General features: G+C 40.2%; 1 protein-coding gene across 11 annotated transcripts in view; it reads right to left on the reverse strand.

The window, feature by feature from the left end:
• Positions 1-20,496, reverse strand: part of SGIP1 (SH3GL interacting endocytic adaptor 1) — a 229,982-nt gene that overhangs the window by 46,424 nt on the left and 163,062 nt on the right. For 5 of the 11 annotated variants that reach the window (XM_047788738.1, XM_047788743.1, XM_047788740.1 and 2 more), the window contains 2 exons: positions 19,670-19,796; positions 14,792-14,857 (listed from right to left, as the gene is read on the reverse strand). In XM_047788738.1, the coding sequence (XP_047644694.1) occupies positions 14,792-14,857; positions 19,670-19,796 (193 nt within the window). Of the gene's footprint in view, positions 1-14,791; positions 14,858-19,372; positions 19,797-20,496 lie in introns of those variants that run through there. The other 6 variants (XM_047788744.1, XM_047788746.1, XM_047788742.1 and 3 more) reach the window with 3 other exon arrangements.

Below are 20,496 nucleotides of genomic sequence, written 5' to 3' on the forward strand. Positions count from 1 at the left end.
TTTGTGAGCCTTCTCCAGAAAAACCTTTTGTGTTTTCTCAGAGGCACAGTTCAAGCCACTAAATCAAATCTTACAGGAAGCCATGCTGCAGTTACTCTGAATAGAAGACCAAGAAACCCAACTGGAAGTAGCACACAGTGGCCGCAGGAACGTGTGCCAGCAGGAAAAGAAGCCCCACAACCATATTTACTCACATCCTGGTGACTTGATCCAGCAACACCAGCAGAAGAGGAACAAGTCCACGAAAATTTTTGTCTGCTGAAAACCCATGCTCTAGCGTAAATCATTTCCACATGCATATTGCAAAATAGTTGAAGACACAAAAAGGTTAAAATCTTAAGGGCAGTCACTTATCTTAATGAATCCAAATCAATCTTTGATTTAGTAAATAAAGCAATGAATGTAAAATTCTCAGCACATATGTAAGTATTCATTAATGTTACTTGCTATCTTAAGAAATAGTCCATTTATATAGTACCTTACAAAGGTTTTTCACGAGTCATTGATTAAAATTTGTTAAGGGTATATACGGTATTGATGAAATATGTTCATTCCACACATATAAAAGGGCTTAGAAATGGGAGATTCTCCTGCATCTCTCTCTTTTTTTTTTTCTTTTTATGACTGCTTCTGTGGCATATGGGTGTTCCTGCGTGAGGGGTTGACTCTGAGCTGCATCTGTGACCCGTGCCACAGCTTGTGGCAATGCTGGATCCTTAACCCACTAAGTGAGGCCAGGGATCAAACCTGAACCAGCATGCTCATGGACCATGTCAGGTTCTTAACCTACTGAGCCACAACGGGAACTCCTCACCTGAGACTTGACGTCACCTCTTTGAATACCTTTTCCATTCATGGCAGCAGCTCTCCTCTCTGCAGAGGGTAAAGAGGTTCCCCTCCCTGTCTGTCAAAGTCAGGAGTACAATGCAGGGTTGCCTCCATTTATGGTCAGCTCTTCTTAGAAGACACATAATGAAAAGCTATTGCACAAACTATTATGTGTAAAATAAGCTATAAGGACATATTGATTAAGAGGTGGTGTACAGCTAATACTTTGTCATATCTATAAATGAAATACAACCTTAAAAATTGTGAATTGCTGTACACCTGTAACATATAATCTTGTACAGCATTTTTTTTTCTTCAATTAAAAAAAACAACAGAAACCAAACTATTGCACAAGAGCTCACAATCCTGCAGAGGGAGAACAGATCCCTCTGGTGATTTTTAGCTTCTCCATTCTTTTCTCAGTAAGTTTGAAATTACTTGTCAAATCGCCTGAAATGCCTGTGATTTACAAATTCTTTAATAGATGAATTAACAGGTTTTAATGGTAACAGATAGTAACAGATTTTCCTCCTATATTTCATCAGCCTGAACACAGCACCCCCAAAGATCTATTTAGATCATTAGTCTCAATAAGTCAGCTTTAATGATAGACTCTGGTGGAGGGTGGAAATGGTGGTGGGTAAATGTGCATTGAGGGGGAGCGGCATTCTGCTTCCAAACCACTCTCCTGCTTCATAAACCATGGAGGAAAGATGACTTGTTGTCCCTGCTGACAAAGAGGGGGACCATATCGCAACTCATAGCAGATCAAAGTGCCAGATGTTTTATGTGGAAAAAGACTAGCATGTAATGACCTAACCTTCTCCAAAGTAGGCAATGATTAAAGCGAACAGTCAAGGGATGTGTGAAGTTGGACAATAGTGGTGATAGCTAATCATTATTAAGCCCTTCGTACCTCGCACGTGACTATTTTAGTCTTGATTGCAGCCACTACCACCCTGTCAAATAGGATACTGTTTCCTAGTAATACCATTACTATTCCAATTTCCAGAGAAGGAAACCAAGACTTAGATTAAGTAGCTTATATAAAGTCACGTGATGGAGAGACTAGAATTTAGACCCAGAAGGCTAATTCTAGAACCAAAGTGCGAGCGTGTGCACACGCGCACACACACACGTTTTCTCGTTCTCTCATTCCATATATTTTTCTCTATCTATATATAGATGTGTGTCTGTGCATGCATACGTGCATACTGAGAGTAAACTCACATAGGGGTTCCTGCAGTGGCTCAGCGGAAACAAATCTGACTAGGATCCATGAGGATGTAGGTTTGATCCCTGGCCTTGCTCAGTGGGTTAAGGATCCGGAGTTGCCCTGAGTTGTGGTGTAGGTGGCAGATGTGGCTTGGATCTGGCGATGCTGTGGCTGTGGTGTAGGCCAGAGGCGACAGCTCTGATTGGACCCCCAGCCTGGGAACCTCCATACACTGCAGGTGTGGCCCTAAAAAAAAAAGAGAGAGAATACTAATATAAATTATTTGTAGGACTCTTTCTGTTTCTACTATCTAGGTATATAATACCCAGTATATCTTCAGACATAACACATTACATAAGTTTTTTTTTTTTTGCTGGAATTCTATCTCAGCAACTTTTTATCTTTCTTCAAAGCAGACTCTGTGTAGACTGAAATGTCATCCTTGTCTCTTCCTCTGGAAGCAGTCCCTAACTTCTAGGCCAGGTTGTTTTTCTGCTGGGTACCTCCAAAGGACCCCATCTCCTGATCAACAATCTGAATGACAATAATCTCTAGACATTGTTGCAATAACTTGTTTAATGACTGGCTTCTATGCCCCACAAAGGTAGAAACATGCCTCTCTTGTTCATGCCTGTAATCCTAATGCCTTTCATAATACCATGCATACAGTGGGGGCTCAAAAATTACCTCCTGGTTGAAGGACTAGATCCTTAACAATATCCATCCCTATAGCAATATCAACAAGGCGGTATTCTCCAATTTGTTCATTGTTTTCCCTATCAGATTATATATTGCAGAATTAGTAAACATGGCAAATCTTAGCATTTTGCTATGCATCCATCATCATCAATTTTGTGCACATACCTATAAACATATGAAGACAGTCATGACTCCGGCTAAAGAATATTAACATAAGCATGTCTAGACACACTGCAACTACTGGGAGGAGTATTTCAGAAACTCTGTGATATCATAACAGGCAACTAAATCCTCTCATTGAGCATGACTTATAAGTCTCTAAGTTTACTTGCGAGGTAGGTAGGGAAATTTAAATTTTTTTGCAAGAGCTTCATGGAAAAAGAAAAACGAAGTGCCCTGTAATAAACTAATTTTCTTTCTCTTCATAAGCCAAGACATGCAACATTTATTTATTTATTTATTTATTTGTTTTTTGTCTTTTTGCCTTTTCTTGGGCTGCTCCCGCGGCATATGGAGGTTCCTAGGCTAGGGGTCTAATTGGAGCTGTAGCCACTGGCCTACACCAGAGCTACAGCAACACGGGATCTGAGCCGCGTCTGTGACCTACACCAGAGCTCATGGCAATGCCAGATTCTTAACCCACTGAGCAAGGCCAGGGGTTGAACCCTCAACCTCATGGTTCCTATTCGGATTCATTAACCACTGCACCAAGACGGGAACTCCTTTTTTTTTTTTTTTTGGTTTTGGTTTTTTTTGGCTTGTTTGTTTTTACATTTATTATTTAATCATTTGTAAGAGTGATACAAGTCATTATATTTTTATTGGATGTACACAAATATTGAAATTCCTTCAGTCTCATATGATGTTCAGTTTTGAGTGTTCATGTCTGTGTGTCAGGAGGAAGGGAAAGGAGAAAGGAAACAAGGTTATAAGACATTTGAAAAGGAGGAACACCCAAGAGAGGACAAAAGGGGTGGATAGGCAGCCGTCAGGGAAACAAGGCAGCATGTCCCCTCTATGTTAACTTGTATTTGGAATAATTGCCTTCTAGAAGCCTGTATTTTCCTTTTAGACTTAATATCTGCAATTTTCCTACCCAGTACTTGGGTTAACAGTCATACTCAAAGTGTAACTGGGTGAACAACTGAGACATAGCAGATCAGCAAAAGTCCTAAGCACTTAAAATAGTCCATAAAACATGTCCATTAAGTATCGTGCAAATTACTATGTTGGCTATTTAAGGAGAAGATGCAATGGAGCAAGTTCCACGTACCAATGCATTCCTTTTCCAATATGGCTCTTGAATATGGGCTTGCCCCAAGGTGAAACCCTCACCTCCAAGGGTTCAGCCCTCATCCATAAGCAAATAACCCCCAAACTTGCCTTCTAGAAGCCTGTATTTTCCTTTTAGACTTAATATCTGCTGGACTCACACCGCATGATGGTGTGCAGGACGTCAAAGCTGAGAGGTCCCGAAAACAACTTCTAATTTCTGACCATATCGAATACTCTCGGAGTCCCCGGTCTCCTGGTTTACAACAGCCTTCTTCCTCCCTGTGTCTCAGAATGGAAGTTTTCGCTTATTTTTCCCATCTTATTAGATGTCAAATGTTTCCACCCCAATGATGTTTTTCAAACTCTCAGTGAAAATGGTACCATCCGTTCCTTACTTCTTCTGAACCACTTCAGTAAATGCCCCAATTTCTCTGTGCCTCTAAGCCTAAAAATCAAAGATAATCAAAGCATTTTCTTTCGCAAAAAATTCTCAAATCCCACCTTGCAGAAGGATTGTATTTCAAATTCCTCCCCTCAGTCTTTAAAAGCCTTTTAGAATATGATCTCTACTTACTTTTCAAGATCATTTCTTCAAATATTTCCTGGCCCCTCCCAGTGTTTACTGAATGTAACCCTGCTATCATTTCTGAATACAATGAGGATAGCATTCACCTCAAAGTCTTTGCTCAAGCTGTTCTTCAAACTGGAACTGTCTTAGCTCTCTGGGTCTCCTCATTCCTTGCCATCAGCCAGGTCAAAGTTCCTGTGCCTCTAAGAAGCCTTCGGAGGTTCTTCCCAGATAAAAATCTATCCCTTCTTCATACATTTCCAGCACGTTTTTACAATTCTTTTATGACATTTACGACAGGATGCCTTTTATAGGAAGCCTAACTCTTCTTTTTCTTGTGAATTCCTCGAAGGCAGAAGCCATATCATTTTATCTCCCTGACTCCTACTCAAGGGCTGATAGCTAAGAGCAGATCATGAATGAAGGAATACGTCAGTGACTGTTCTTTAGCTTTTCTATTCATTATTAACCCTAGTTCCCCTCTCCCAATCTAGTGAACTTATTTAACGTACTCTTCAGGTTTTGAGATTGTCTACACATAACAACTCTCTGGGGCTTAGGGCTTTGTGCTGATCTTACTGGTTCTTCATTTGGTAACCCAGATGAGGACTCTTATATAATCTACTTTTGCATCCAGACAAGTGTGATGCACACTCAGGGGTCCTCTCCTTTGTGGGGGAGTAAAAGACTTCAATCTTGAGCAAAGTAAAAGCTGTCCAATATTTACCTATTTTAAAATTATTGAATTATGTTCATTTTCTTTTTGCATGAGGGGCACATTCATTGGATTTTGGATTGTTATGGGCATATGAGAAGAAAATACCCCATCAGTGAGTCTGATGGAAATCCAACATGCTCCTGGGCTTGGTCACTACGAGAGACCCAAGCAGTCATTTGAGAGACCAAGAAAATACCAGAAATAAGAAGCAAATGCACCTTGGGTACAGAATGTTCTTGACCCCTTCCCGTAATTCTCCTCATTCAGTTTGAATGCAGACTCAGAGTATGAATAATAAAAGCATTTCAGAGCTATTAGGAAGTAAAAAGATATGAAGGAATTTAAAATTCATGTTATTCCGTGAAGGAAGGCAATCTGAAAAAGGCCATACATTTGTGGCAATATGAATGGAACTTAAGATTATCATACTAAGTCAAGCAAGAAAGAGAAAGACGAATACCATACGATATCACTAATATGTGGCATCTAAAATATGACACAAATGAACTTTTGTGAAACAGACTCATATAGAGAACAGACTTGTGGTTGCCAAGGCGGAAGGGGCTGGGAGAGAGATGGAGTCAGGGTTTGGGGTTGGCAGATGCAAACTCTTATATATAGGATGGATAAACCACAAGGTCCTACTGTAGGTAGGGAAAATATAGTCAATATCTTGTGGTAAACCATACTGGAAAAGAACATAAAAAAGGATGCGTGTATACATACACACGTCCATCTCCTTCGAATGTGTATTCACATTACTCCCCAACAAAGGAGATTTGAACCCTGAGTGTGTGTATATGTACGTGTGAGTATGTAACTATATATATATATGTATGTACATATATATGTAACTGAATCACTTTGCTGTTCAGCAGAAATTAACATAGCATTGTAAATCAACTATATTTCAATAAAAATTTAAAAAGGCCACATACTATGTGATTCCAACTATATGACATTTTGGAAAAGGAAAAATGATGCAACCAGTGAAAAGATCAGTGGTTGCCAGGGGTTGGGGGACTGGGAAAGAATGAATGAAGAAAGCACAGAGGCTTTTTAGGGCAGTGAAAAAACTCAGCATGATATCATAATGATAAATACATGTCATTATACATTTGCCCCAGCCGACAGACTATAAAACACCACGAGTGAACACTAATGTAAACTACGGACTTCAGGTGACTATGCTGTGTCAATGGAGGTTCATCAGTTGGAACAAATGTCCCTTACTGGCAGGGCGTGTTGATAACGGGGGAGACCGTGCATGTGCAGGGCAGATGACATGTGGGAAATCTCTGTACATTCCCCTCAATTCTACCATGAATCTAAAACTTCCGTAAAACATAGTGTCTAAATAAAAACCAACCAAATCCAAAAACATTTTATGTTGTGCAATACATCCATAAATTAGCAAAAATCTATCTATCTTGATTTTCCTAATCATCCTGCTAGGTGGGTGTCATACCTTTTACTTTAAATATTATAAAACAGGAACTCAGAGACATTCAGTTCTTAAGATCACATGGTTCTTGAGTGGTACCGTAAAGATTTGAATATTATAGCAGTAAGGAACTTTATTTTGGTAACGTAACACTAACTCCCCAGAACAGATATACCCACTGACTAGCTGTGTGATCTTGGGGAAGTCACCTAAATTCTCAGAGCCTCTGTTAACTCATCCGTAAAGTGTGAATAATTTTCACTAACTGAGCACCCTCTTGCTTATTGACTCGGGAGAGAAGGTACCACTTACCCTTAAGCTTTCCCACAAAAATTTAATTGGATAGAATTCTGATACGAATTCTGTACATTGATGTCATCCCTAGCAGCCCATTCTCATCATTTGGCCTGGACATCAGGGCAAAAACAGGGAGCGCTTTGCTGACCATGATATTAAGAAACATGTATTTGCTCTTTGTCCCAGTTCCTGGCACAGAGCTCCTCAAACCCTTGTGTTTTCTTGAGTGACAGGGCTAGAGGGGAGTTTTTGATAATTCATAAAAGGCCTCTTTCAGCCATACTTGAGTTTACACTAATAAGGTGACTCTTGGAGGATGGGGGTTTGTTGGTTAGAAGCCTGGTTCTTTCTGTCTTATACCCTACCCTCTGAGAGAGAGAGAGAGAGAGAGAGAGAGAGAGAGAGCGCCTAGACTCATTTAACCTCAGAGGTCAATGATTCAATCAATCATGCCTATCTAATGAATGTTCCTATAGCCCCTAATAATAAGGTTTGAAGAGCTTCCAGGTTGGTGAACCATCAAGGCGCTGAAAGTGTAGCACAGAAACCCCAGCCCCTTCCCTTCCACCTTGCTCTATTCACTTCTTTCCTTTGTCTGTGCCTAAACCATATCTTCCAGAATAAACAGGTAATAGAAAGTAAAACTGGGGGAGTTCCCATTGTGGTACAGCAGAAACGAATCCCACTAGGAACCATGAGATTTCGGGTTCGATCCCTGGCCTCACTCAATGGGTTAAGGATCCGGTGTTGCTGTGAGCTGTGGTGTAGGTTGCAGATGTGGCTTGGATCTGGTGTTGCTGTGGCTGTGGTGTAGGCTGCCGGCTACAGCTCCAATTGGACCCCTGGCCTGGGAACATCCATATGCCACAGGTGTGGCCCTAGAAAAGGCAAAAAGACAAGAAAAAAAAAGAAAGAAAGTAAAGCTGGAAGTAAATCTTTGCTGAGTTCTGTGACTTGTTATATCAGCTCATGGAACCCCAGGAGGTGGCTGTGGGAACCCTCAATTTATAGTTGGCCAATTAGATGTATAGGTGATGACTTGGGGCTTGTGATCAGTATCTGAAGTGAGGTGGGCAGGCTGATGGGATGGAGCCTGTGGGGTCTGCACCAACCCCAGGTGGTTCGTGTCAGAACTCTTCTGGGTGAAGGGAAAACACCCCGTATGTTTGGTGTCAGAAGTGAATAAATAAAGAAAGAGGTTTCCCGTTTTGACTCTCTATCTCCAGCATGACAGTCAGACACTAAACCTAAGTGACACAAGGAACCTGACTCAAAGAACAGGAAATCAAGTGAAATACCAGAATATCGGTCAATCCTAGAGATTTTTCAGAACCAGGAGACTCTTTTCTTGAGAAAAGGTCAAGCGAATTCTGAAACCCTCAGCATATCTCCCTGAAAGAACATTTTGCAGGTTCAGCTCCACCTGAATTTGCTTCATAGGTTTAGGCTATTTAAAAAATGCTATGACTTTAAGTTATTAATAGAAAGGATTTTACATTTTGTATGCACGATACAATTTACATATAAAAGTTCAGAATTGCTAGGGAAGTGTGATTTTAATATTTTTAATGAAGACAGTCTTATATCACTGCTTTTTATGTTGATATTTTTTTTTCTCCAACTTAGTTGTACTTAATACTGTGGTTTGCAGAGTTGGGTATTCAATAACTTTACTGCATCATTGATTACAAAGAGGCTATAGTTGGGTAGGGACAGTTAGTGAACTCTTCCCACTAGAAGAATATTATGAATTTAGCAAAACAGTTGCTTCCTGAAAATTCGCTATGCCTTTCCATTTTTCTTTTTCTAGTGAATCTCAGATGAACTAATATCCTTCTAGGTCACACATGAAAAATTTGACTTGTTTGCTTCTTAAAGGATGCTATTACCAAGTCAGGGCAAGGAAAGTTTTTTTTTTTTTTTCTTTTCTTTCTGTTTCAGGGCTGCACCCACGGCATATGGAGGTTCCCAGGCTAGGGGTTGAATTGGAGTTGTAGCTGCCGACCTATGCTGTAGCCACAGCAATTCAGGATCCAAGCTGAATCTGCCACCTACACCACAGCTCACAGCAACACCAGATCCTTAACCCACTGAGTGAGGCCAGGGATCAAACCCAAAACCTCACGGTTCCTAGTCAGGTTGGTTAACTGCTGAGCCACGAAGGGAACTCCCAGGACAAAGTTGAATGGTCCATGATGATGATATTATGACTTATCAATGACTAAGTAGGGATATTTAACAACCTACTGAAGGAGGTCAGAAGTTTAAAATGTCCAAGAGTTGGAGTTCCTGTTGTGGCTCAGTGGTAACGAACCCGACTAATATCTATGAGGACTCAGGTTCAATCCCTGGCCTCACTCAGTGGGTTAAGGATCCGGTGTTGCTGTGAGCTGTGGAGTAGGTTGCAAAAGTGGCTCGAAACCCTGTTGCTGTTGCTGTGGTGTAGGCCGATAGCTGAAGTTCCAATTCGATCGCTAGCCTGGGAACTTCCTCATGCTGCGGCTGTGGCCCTAAAGAGACCAAGAAAAAAATGTCTAAGAGTTAATTTTTTCACATAGACAACATAGTTTCAAAGAAGAAAATGTAGCTCCTTCTGTATAGAGGATTAAAGTCCTTATTGATATATACTTTCCTCCATGAGGAAGCCATCTGAATATAGGCTTGGCCAGTGGATTGAATAAGAGTGGGATGGACATGAGACCAGAGGTTTCAACAAGGTCAAGGATAAGGTATAGTCAGGGGGATGGGAAGGTGGAAGGTTAGGAGAGATGAGGAAACCCACCAGAACCATGTATCTCAAGGGGCTGTCACCAGGGCTGAATGAGATCATACATGCAGAAGAGTGCATCAGCCCAGGTCTCTAGCTAGGCAGCCCTGGTTCAAATCCCTACTCTGCCTCTTCCTGGCTGAGTGATCCTGCAAAAGTCACTTATGTTATCTAAATCTGAATTTCTTCATCAGTTTTTTGTGCAGATGAAATGAGATAATAAACTGTACTTTTCACATAGTAAGCACTCAGGTGTCAGTTATTATTTATTACTTTTATGGCCCCAAGTCCTCTTATTCATAATTACCATTCCCAGTATGCTCCATTTTCCTTCCCTATTTTATTTTTTCTGTAGAACTTATTACTGTCTCCATGCTATACATTTTACTTGTTTATGTTCTTATTTTTGATTCTCCACATTAACATATGAGCTCCACGGTGACAGGGAATTCTTTTCTATTTTTTTCCCTACTGGGGGCGGGGGTGCCTAGGACAGGGCTGTCACACCGTAGTACTCAATAAACATTTGTTGAATGAAAGAATCTTTGCCTAAAATAGTTCTTGGAGTAAAGGAAGGGGGAAACATTGTTGTTTCCAAAATAGTCAAAACGACCCTTGCCAGTGGGACCATTTTCAAGATGTGGCCAGAGGTGTGGGTTACTAAATGGAGGGAACGTTTATTGGAACTGAAAAAGTCAAAGAGACCATGGAGCCAGTGTGTTGGATGGGTCATCAATGAAGCTAGGGAGTGAGACGAAGGAGAGATGAAAGAGGCTGCCAGCTTCTCTAAGCCTACAGATAAATACAGAGGAATGCTCTGCGGGTCAGCGGTAGGCAGCCAGAAGAAGTGGTAAGAGAAGGAATGAACAGATGGCTGCCTTTCACCATGGGGAGTAGGGCTTAGAAGTAGCAACAGGGAGTTGGGAGAACCCCACCACTGCCTCCTAGTCCCATGACATGGAGCCCACAGAAGACTGAAGAGCCTTTGGTGGAGAGAGTGTTCTTTTTCAGTGAAGCAAAGAGGTCAGTGAGTTTGGCAGAGAGCCTGTGAATGTAGCATAGGGTGATGCTAAGGACGTGACATTCCTGAAGGCGTGATGGGAGTGAGAGCAGTAACAGGAGCACAGAGCAGTCTAGAGATGAGTGTGCAAGCGGCTGTGTGCACAGAGCACAGAGAGAGGTCATCTTCAGAACAGGGACACTCAAGAATGGATGGTTGTAGGTGGTGGTTGTTGTTGTTTTCCTCCCCATTACCAGATACAAGATGATTTTGTAGTTAAAGAAGCTAAGGAGAAGGACAGCACACTTCTGGAAACATCTTGATGTTTGACTGCTCGAGGGAATTATTCAAATATCTAACAGTCACATCTTCTACTTGTTATGGAAATATCTTTTCCTTCCTTCCATCTCAGAAGAATACTTGATAGCTTCAGTAGGATATACTTTTGGATGAATGAATTTTAAGTTACTACCTTTTGTAATCTTTACCTTTGGTTGAAGCCCAACTTAAATAGGTCAAAATTTCAGTGAGACTGTTTAGAAAAGTAAAACATTAAGGCAAGCTTTGGAACTCTTGTGAGTTAGAACCATTGTCTAACACTTCAGTATCTTTTTTGTTAAGTTAAATTTGGAGGTGTGAAGCATCTCATATTATCTCCAAATAAATTCATAACGCACTGTTCCTTAGTTAGTTGATTGGTCAGTGGCTCAAAAACTCACTGGGTAACCACAATGCCTAGAACACTGTGAGGAAAAAAACAATGGATAAAACAAGGCAAGGTTCTGAACACGATAAAAAACACTAGATGCCAACAAATAATAATTTAAAAGCTATTTAGAACAAGTGAATATTTTGACCTGGGAATCTTTCTTCCACTTCTGCATTCCCTGAATAAATAATTGAAGAAAATGATAATTCATATTCATAATAACAAATATGGGTAAAGCCAGAATGCCCTAGAAGAATATCTTAGAAGTGCTATTCAATAAAACATGTTGAATGAGACTTTTTGGAGTTGAAAATTTGGGTCAGGGCACTATTCTCAAGGGAATTTAATATGTCACTGCTTGTATGTCACTTTATGATCACAGCAGAAAATAAAAAATCATTCAAGGTTGCACTGGCTGAAACTACCTGAGACTAATGTTTATGAACTAACTTTTCCATTCTCGTAACAGCACTTCTTAGGTCATTTTTAGTTTCAGGGGATAAGGTGTCATTTTTAGTTTCTCCTAAGTCTTCCCCTGAAGTTCACTTTCGTGTACTTTTATAGGCATGAGCATTTCCTGATGAGATGAGTAGGGACACATTCATGACACATGACACATCCTTTGAGATGCGCTGATCAGTAAAAAGACACGTTGGCATTTTTTATTTCCATCCGATTTGAAGAGAAAGTTTAGAAGGTCATACTCTTATTACAAAATTAATGGCTTAGGGCAATGAAAGCCTCTGACGTGATGTGGAAAATATGCACCCTCCCCTCAAACTGCCTCCCTACCTGTTCCCTGCCTGAGCCAGAACACACCACCAGGTATTTGGGAAGTTTTAAATCAGACAGTATTTTCTGACGCTAGCCAAGCTATTCCAAGCTTAGGACTTCCATCTCTGGGACCATCTTGCAAGGAAAAGCCGCTGTTGAGAGAAAAAAGCCACACTACACAAACTACTTAAAAATCCATATGGCTCCTCCCAATTTTTAAAGTTGTGTTAAAACATACACTTAAGTTAGGAAAATTCTTTTTGTTGTCATGAAATACAAAGACAAGTTCAATATTTAGAATCCATTCTCGGGTTGAATATTTTTTGTCTAACTTTTGATCCCAGGGTAAATTTAGCTTTTTTAAATTGTAGAAAGCAGAGGTGTAAGAGATAAGTATTTTTGTATAAGACAGCCCATTAATAAATGAAATTTTTTTTTCCTACACCATTAGTTTAAATGGGCCACTTCCTCAAATGTCTGGTCTAAATTGATTTAATTTTTAAATATAACACACAGAAGAATGCAAACCCTTAATGCAGAATGTAACAAATTACCCATCACTGAGATTAGATATCTGACATTATATTTATGTATATTTTCTTTTTTTTTTATTTTGTCTTTTTAGGGCAGCACCCACGTCATATGGAGGTTCCCAGACTAGGGGTCTAATCGGACCTCTAGCTGCCGGCCTACGCCAGAGCCACAGCAACACGGGATCTGAGCCACGTCTGCAACCTACACCACAGCTCACGGCAACGCTGGATCCTTAACCCACTGAGCAAGGCCAGGGATCGAACCTGCAACCTCATGTTTCCTAGTCGGATTCATTAACCACTGCGCCATGACGGGAACTCCTATTTTCTTTAATCTTCTAAAATGGCAAGCCCAGTGGTAACCATCCATTTTACTTGTCATTCCAGTAGCAATTTCAATTTCAGAAGATGTAAATAGAACTTACTAAAATACTCCTTTTGTTTTCTTTTCCTCATTTTTCTGATTTCCCATGTAGCATTCCTTGTCATAACAATCTATATTAACATATTTACATCTCACAATAATGGAAATCTTACATCTTACGAGTACCTGACATATTAATTATCCAAAGCAAAGTTAAATGACAATTCTGACTAAAAATGTCCTTATATCTGTTGCATTGCATTTGCCAAAGAGTTAGGAAAGAGCCCTGGTTGACAGAGTTAAGTTCCTTGCCCCAAAAAAGTGCTTTTTTTTTTTTTTTTCAATTTAACACGGTTAATTAGTAACCAATATTCACTGCAAATTAACTTTAATTTTTTTAATATGAAAAATTGAAGATCCCATACAAACCAAATTCGTGGAATATTTTCTTTCGTATTTCATATTTTCTAAGTAGCCATAGCATTTTTATATAGAAAGTGAGACCAGGTCTTTTTAAAGAGAACTGGGATTTTAAAATGTGGCTGGGGAAAAAAAACATGAGAGGAAGATAAATTAGAATCTGGTATGCTATGTACTACTTACCTTCAAAAGTCAAATAAAACTTTCCTCTGTCAAACCAAACGAGGGAAGGCTGTTCATTCTCTGTATGGCCAGGAGTTGAAGCGGGATGGGAAGGTTAAGGAGAGGGAGAGGGAGAGAGAAGGACACAGTATGAGTTACAGAGCAGGTCATTAATCTCACTGGGGGAGGGCGGAGGCACTGCATGCCATTATCGTGCAGGAAAAAGGAAAGGCTGGCAATCTAGGATTTGTTTTTTTTTTTTTTTTAGTTTGGGAAACAGACAGCAAAAAGCAAAGCTATGGAGGCCTAAAGGGATGGGCACGTGTTGCTGGTAGCTTGGTACTGGGTGCTGGTGGGCATGGAGCAGAAGCCTTCCTGGCCATGCAGGGGCGTCAGCATATTTTCACTGCACTAGTTTGGGCAAACTGTCATTCAGCAATTGCTGTATTCATTTCGTCTTCAGGGTCTTCCTCTTCCATGTTTTCGAAAAGGTAAGCTGGGAGTTATAGGTTATGTAAAACTTAGCTTAGGTTTTCAGTGACAATAGCACTGCACATCAATTGAAAGTGCATGGAAGATGTCATAGATCTTCCGTCCCCTCCCCTGGAATCACCTTAGGCATCCAGACACAAAACACCCTTTACCTATGTACCAAAAGAAAACGAGATTACTAACAGTGCTCTATGATACGTTAAATTTAAAAGCCGTCACCAGACATGGAATTCTAAGCAGTTAAATTATTCCTCCCTTTGTAAATTCACAAAGCCACAGCATCTCACCTTCTTCAAACCTTTTCACTGAGAAACTGTCATGCAACCTGCTGCTTTATAATATGTTCACTTAAAAACATTTCAGTGGCATGAGTTCCACGATGAACAGAAAAATAGACGATGCATCTGAGAGGCACTGGATACTCATGAGGTGAGTAGCATATCCATGAAATTTAGCAATCAGATGGCATAATGGCTTGAATTTTTAAAGTCTAAATATCTAGAGATCACTTCGCTAGCGCCATACCTGCAGGCGTCTCACAGCGCCTTTCAAACGAGGGCAGTTTGTCATAAAAAACATCATCTTCTGACACTACGAACCAAAGAAATATAAAGAATGGAAAACAAAAAAACACAAATACAAATCTCAAATGAAATCAAGCAGCACACTTTACTGATCAAAACGCAGAAATGATTCTAATGGAAAAAGGAAACAAAAACCTAAGACACTGGGATTATGCACAGGGTATAAAAAAGTGACGTGCTTGTTTCATGATGAGTCTAGGAGAAGAAATGGAAATTAAAAAAATGCCAGGTTTTAGCATCTGTGAATTGGCTGAAGTCAGCTCCATGGAAGAAATCTCTCCCCCACCTTTTCAGGGAGTTGTTAAAGGCACGGTCATTAATAATTGACTCGTGCAAGTGTATTTCACTCAGACACAATTCTCAAGTGGCCAGACATATGTCCATCAACAGAGCCTCCTGACATAGTGCTGACAGCTCAATGGGATCACTCAGCATGCACCTTCCCCCCATGGGGAAAGAAGAAGCTTTTAATGAGACCATAAAAATGCAACAGTATGAAGCTGAGGTCCCTGAATGAAGTCTCCTATTTCAATTTCATCAATATCCAAATTCAATTGGCCTGGCACCTGTCTTTGATAGCTATGGGCTGTTGGTTTTGAACAGCATTATTGTAATCCCACCTCTGGGCATGGTATCAAGCATGGCCAAGTGTTTTTGTGAATTGGTCACAAGAATTGCTCTGAGCCCCAGCCATGCCAAATCTTTGCACATGCCCTCTCTTCTCACCAACAAATGCAGATAACTGCAGTTTTACTCTCTGTGATTTAGATCAATCAATGCCATAGGTCAGAAGGGTGTAAGTATAACCTTAATAGAAGATTGAATAAATTTTGTACAAAGACTGGTAAGAGAATCTTCCTTACAATGTAGAGAAGTGAAGATAAGGAAATGGATGACAGTAGTAAAATTATTCCATAAACAATGTTTCTTGGAAATGATTCTACTAGCTTGCCTTCTAGACTTAGTAAGGCAGGGAAATTACTTCCTTGCCAATTCTTAAGGCTCTAGGATACCACCTGTCAGTCAGTCTTTAGTATATATGTGGCTTCCTTAGTGGTTAGAACAAGTGGATGCAACTCCTATAATGTCTCTACGAGAGGAACAGGAGCTGACACTAGGAAGGGACACTCCATAATATCTCCAGAAAATAGGAAGCAAAACAATAACATTGGCAGTAACTGCATGTAACAGTGCCTTCTTGTACTTACTAGTGGGGAGTGATGGAGACTATTCCTTCTGTCGGAAGATCTAATTTTCTATTTATCATCTCCTTAAAAATGAGGAGTCTCCAACACTACCATTTGTTTTCTGAGCTGAAGTTAACAAAACAGTAGTGCATAAAGGTTGAATGGCACGCTTATAATTTTTAATCGTGGTTGCGTACATTGACAGCTTAGAAGAAAATTTACTAACTAAATCAGAGAACTTTAAAAAAGTATCATTGGATAGTTCTGTGCTTGATTTAAATAAGGGCAGATGAAACTTTTCCTAAAGAACTAACCTTGGAAATTGCCTCAAATTGACCCGGGATGGGGAAGCCAGTCCTAGAGACAGGCTTAAAAAAAAAAAAAAAAGGCAGAAGGGGAAAAAAATACTAAAATTAAGTGTAGGAATTTAAAATTAGGGTCAAGAATATCCTCACTTGAAGGTCTTTCTTTTTGTGAGAATAATTGATGTTAATGCAGATATTAAAAAAAAAAAACATTCAAATCAGAATTGCCACCCAGTTTGGAGAGACAAAGGCTTGGAGGAAATATCTGAAGTTTTAGATGCCATGTTTAACATTTCACTGTTGACTATATTAAATTACTTTTGCCTAGAGGTCTACACCAAAGGAAATATTGAAGCCCATCGGGGGACCATAAAAGATTACTTTTCATTCATTACAGATTGCTGGGATGTTAAAGGTGTAATTAAAAATGCATAATTAACAGTGAAGGAATCTCATTAACCGTGAATTTAACAATGAAGAAAAGTTGTCTTTATAGTGGTCTTTTTGCATGGGGGTATCAAAGGAAGGTTTTGCACATGTCTAAAAAAATGACTATCACCCACATAAATAAGAAACAAATAATAAATTGGATATTTACAATTAGAGATAACTACTTGCATATCTCCAGAGGTCTGGAGTTTGTTTCTTCGAATAGTTTTTAAACATTTTCTCTATTCACATAATATTATTAGGATTTCCCCCCAAAATCAAATAGTGAAGGTCTTGTGAGCTTTTTCAGTACAAAAGGAGTTTACTGTATTCCATTGATTCTAATATGTGCAGAATTCACATTGCTGAATTAGGGTTAGGCCTTACAATCAGCATAAGAAAGTATTAACTCAATGGGCAGCTTTCCCTTCTCCTTCTCAGTCATATATAAAATAATAGCTCTTCTTTTAATTGAAGGTATCTGAAATTTAGTGAAGTACAGTTGCAGTGGAACTCTTTATTATTTGAACATGACAACACACAAAAAGTCCTACTTTCAGGTGTGGCATCAGGTTTACTTACTACTTTGTAATCACAGGTCTCATGAAAGATCTTACGCCCAAAGTCTTTCAGAAGGGGCATATTCTCATATGAATTGTTGTCTAGGGAGATCAGACTTGTTCTTAAAAATTTAGCCCTTGAAATATATAGGTACAGAGTTTCTGCTGCACTTGGCTCGATTTTGGTGCAAGTGTCAGAGAAAATGTCAAAAAAAAAAAAGTATGGTGGTATGATGGGAAGGAAGTGTTGAGCTGTCAGTGTCAGGAATTTGCTGCTGAAATTCTCTATCTCCCTCAAACCATTTGACAACGTTAGGTTGACTTGATGGTCCGAGTCCATCACAAACAGTCAGCTCCTTGGTGCTGAAAAAAACCAAAGCACAGCCTCTCTAAAAAGAGATAATCAGCACCACGCAGGCGCTGCTGGGTGGTCACTGCCAATGTATTTACTTGAGAGCAAAGTGGCTGTCAGGTGACCCACAGCAGCAAGAAATAAAGAACAAGAGAGTGAGGAAGATGAAACCTAAATAAAAATAACCAATCCAAACAGATTAAATCAGAATGCCCCTCAGCAATGAAGCCATGGGACTAGCCTCTCAGAAGGCTTTTTTCTTTCTTTTTTTTTAGCCTCTCTGTGGTTCACCTCCAGAGAATGCCTACTAGCTGTGTTAAGAATCAAAGTCATTGGCCAGGATTTGAGACTTCTGCAGCAGAGAGCATAAAAGCACATTGTGCAAAACAGACACAGTTCAAATTCTCTCTGCATGCAATTTTCTCTATGAATCTCAATGAGCTGAAGGAATATGTTAGACAGTCATCTGAGGTCACTTGAGGTCTGCTTTCTGAGTGACAGTTTATTATCCTTGCTTTCCTCTGACCAACCAGGAAAATCACATGGAGTGAGTGGAACAAATGACCTTGAGGACAAAACCAACAGAAAAACAGCAGAGCAGGAGTGGGGAAAATGGCTGTAGCAATCAAGAGTATTAAAAAGAGTTCAAAGATAAGATTGGATGTTATAGAAAAACAAAACAAACAACCAAAAAAGCCACAAAAACCCAGAAATGAACAAATAGCCATCTAAAAATGGAGAACCCCAAAGTGCCCCAACTGCTAATGCAGATAACGAGTAGATTTGACTATACAAAGAAATGTTAAATATCAGTCTGTTAAGGAATCATACGAAATTGGACAGCTGGCTATATTTTCACCGAATCTGAACAGTGCTTTTGGGCCAGTCTGACCAAAAACACAGAGCACATGATATGGTGGAAATTCTCTTTGGGGGCCTAGGAGGCACACCCCGTTTCCCTATTTTCCTGGGAAAAGAGGGATTTCTTCTCCAGAAGCGCTTCAGGCTTTGATCAAACTACCTCTCACACCGGCAACTTTGTAGCTTGCTCTTCAGCAAGTAGCAGGAGGAATTTCTTTAGCTTTGGTTAAGGATTCCCCCCAGCAATGCAGAATGGGCCAGCGGGTGTAGAATATGGGGGACGTGGAGGCGGGTTCAGACAATAAAGGAAGACAATGAGAGACAATGGAATGGGAGAGCCCAGGTCAGAGACACCATGCAAACAGGGGAGAGGCAGGGGGAGCTATGGAAGATGGGTTAGAGAGGTGTAGAGACAGACCAGCCCTTGGGAAGAGGGAGGATGCTCCAGGCAAAAGGAGACATTTAAACCTGGGAAAACCATCCAGCTGAGCAGCCATTCTCAACTCTTCACTTTCATCACACCATAAGGAAAGAGGCACAAAGGCATTTACTGAAAATGCCAGCAATGACTTATTTCTCGGGGAAAATTGACCACACAGTACTGAAAAGCACTAGAAAAAATGTCAAAAAGTTTTCTCAAGTCCCACAATGCCCATGTTTACACCATCTGTCAACATAAGGAGAACCAAAGCGATGAAGAAATGAAAGCTTCCAGAAAAGAAAAGTTCTACATTTTGTGATTTGCTAATGGGTTACATGGTTGGAATTTAAAGAACCATTCCCCCCTCTCCAAGGAGACTATTTTCATGATAAGAAATAATATCTAAATGACAGGATCTTATTTGACAAATTCTTCTTGACGTTTATGAATAGCTTTGCATGGAAATAGCATAAGAGAATTCCTGCAAAACACAGGTGTTCACATTCTTTTATTTGTTTCTTTGCTTTGTGCAAGCACTTTGCCTTCTTTGCTGAGAAGGTGCTTTTAAAAGAAGAGCCAGATGATAGTAGCAAACACACAGCAAAACACTTCTGACCAAAAACATAGGGCGTTAGGGTTTTCAGATCATAAGAAATAGCCAGTTGAAACCACAAACGGACCGAAAGAGAGGAGATAATTTTTACCAACTGTGGGAGTGGTGGCTGCACTCAAGGAATTGGTGGATGATATTGAAGAAGTGCTTTCAGCCCGGGCTAGGGGTGCTATCGGAGGAGGGCTGGAAGAATGGATGGGAGGGCTGAAAGGTCGGGGCTGCAGGGAGAAGAAAAGAGATGGAAAGTTAGAGTCACAGGCCTTCCATATTTTTAACATCTCCCAGCCCCACATATGATAACTCAGGTTCTTTTTTTTTCTTCTTCTTTTTTTTTAACCCCGCACCCGTGGCATATGGAAGTTCCCAGGCTAGAGATGGAATCCAAGCCCAGCTGTGCCCAATCCACAGCTGTCACAGTACCAGATCCTGCACCCACTGTACGACAGTGGGAACTGCACAACTCAGGTTCTTAAAAGAGGACAGGTGGCACCATTTTTACAATGAGATTGATTTTATCTGGACAGGACCTTGTGGATGGAGCTAGAGAAACAAAGCAGAAACCGTAATGCACCACATTCAACGGGAACATCACATTTAGAGAGGCTGAGATCTGGGGTGCAGTCAGTGACCTTTCAGGACAGTGGACTCACATGCCTTCGGGGACTAAGCAAATAATATCAGAGCTTATACCCGCTGAAGAATGTCTGAATACAAAATACAGTCCTGTGCTAGCTAACCCAGTCTGTGACTCCTGTGTGTGGATGCCAAAGAAATTTACCTGTACCAGAAGTCTCTTAATTGTTTACATACTATTTTCCACCCCTCTGCCTTAAAACAATTTGCAAGAAACTTCCAGAAAAAATTCATCTGGCCATCATCCTCTTTTTTATTCATAGTATGCCTACCACGAGTAACTTC

The sequence above is a fragment of the Phacochoerus africanus genome, chromosome 8 (genome assembly GCF_016906955.1).
Source record: "Phacochoerus africanus isolate WHEZ1 chromosome 8, ROS_Pafr_v1, whole genome shotgun sequence".
Lineage (NCBI taxonomy): Eukaryota > Metazoa > Chordata > Mammalia > Artiodactyla > Suidae > Phacochoerus > Phacochoerus africanus.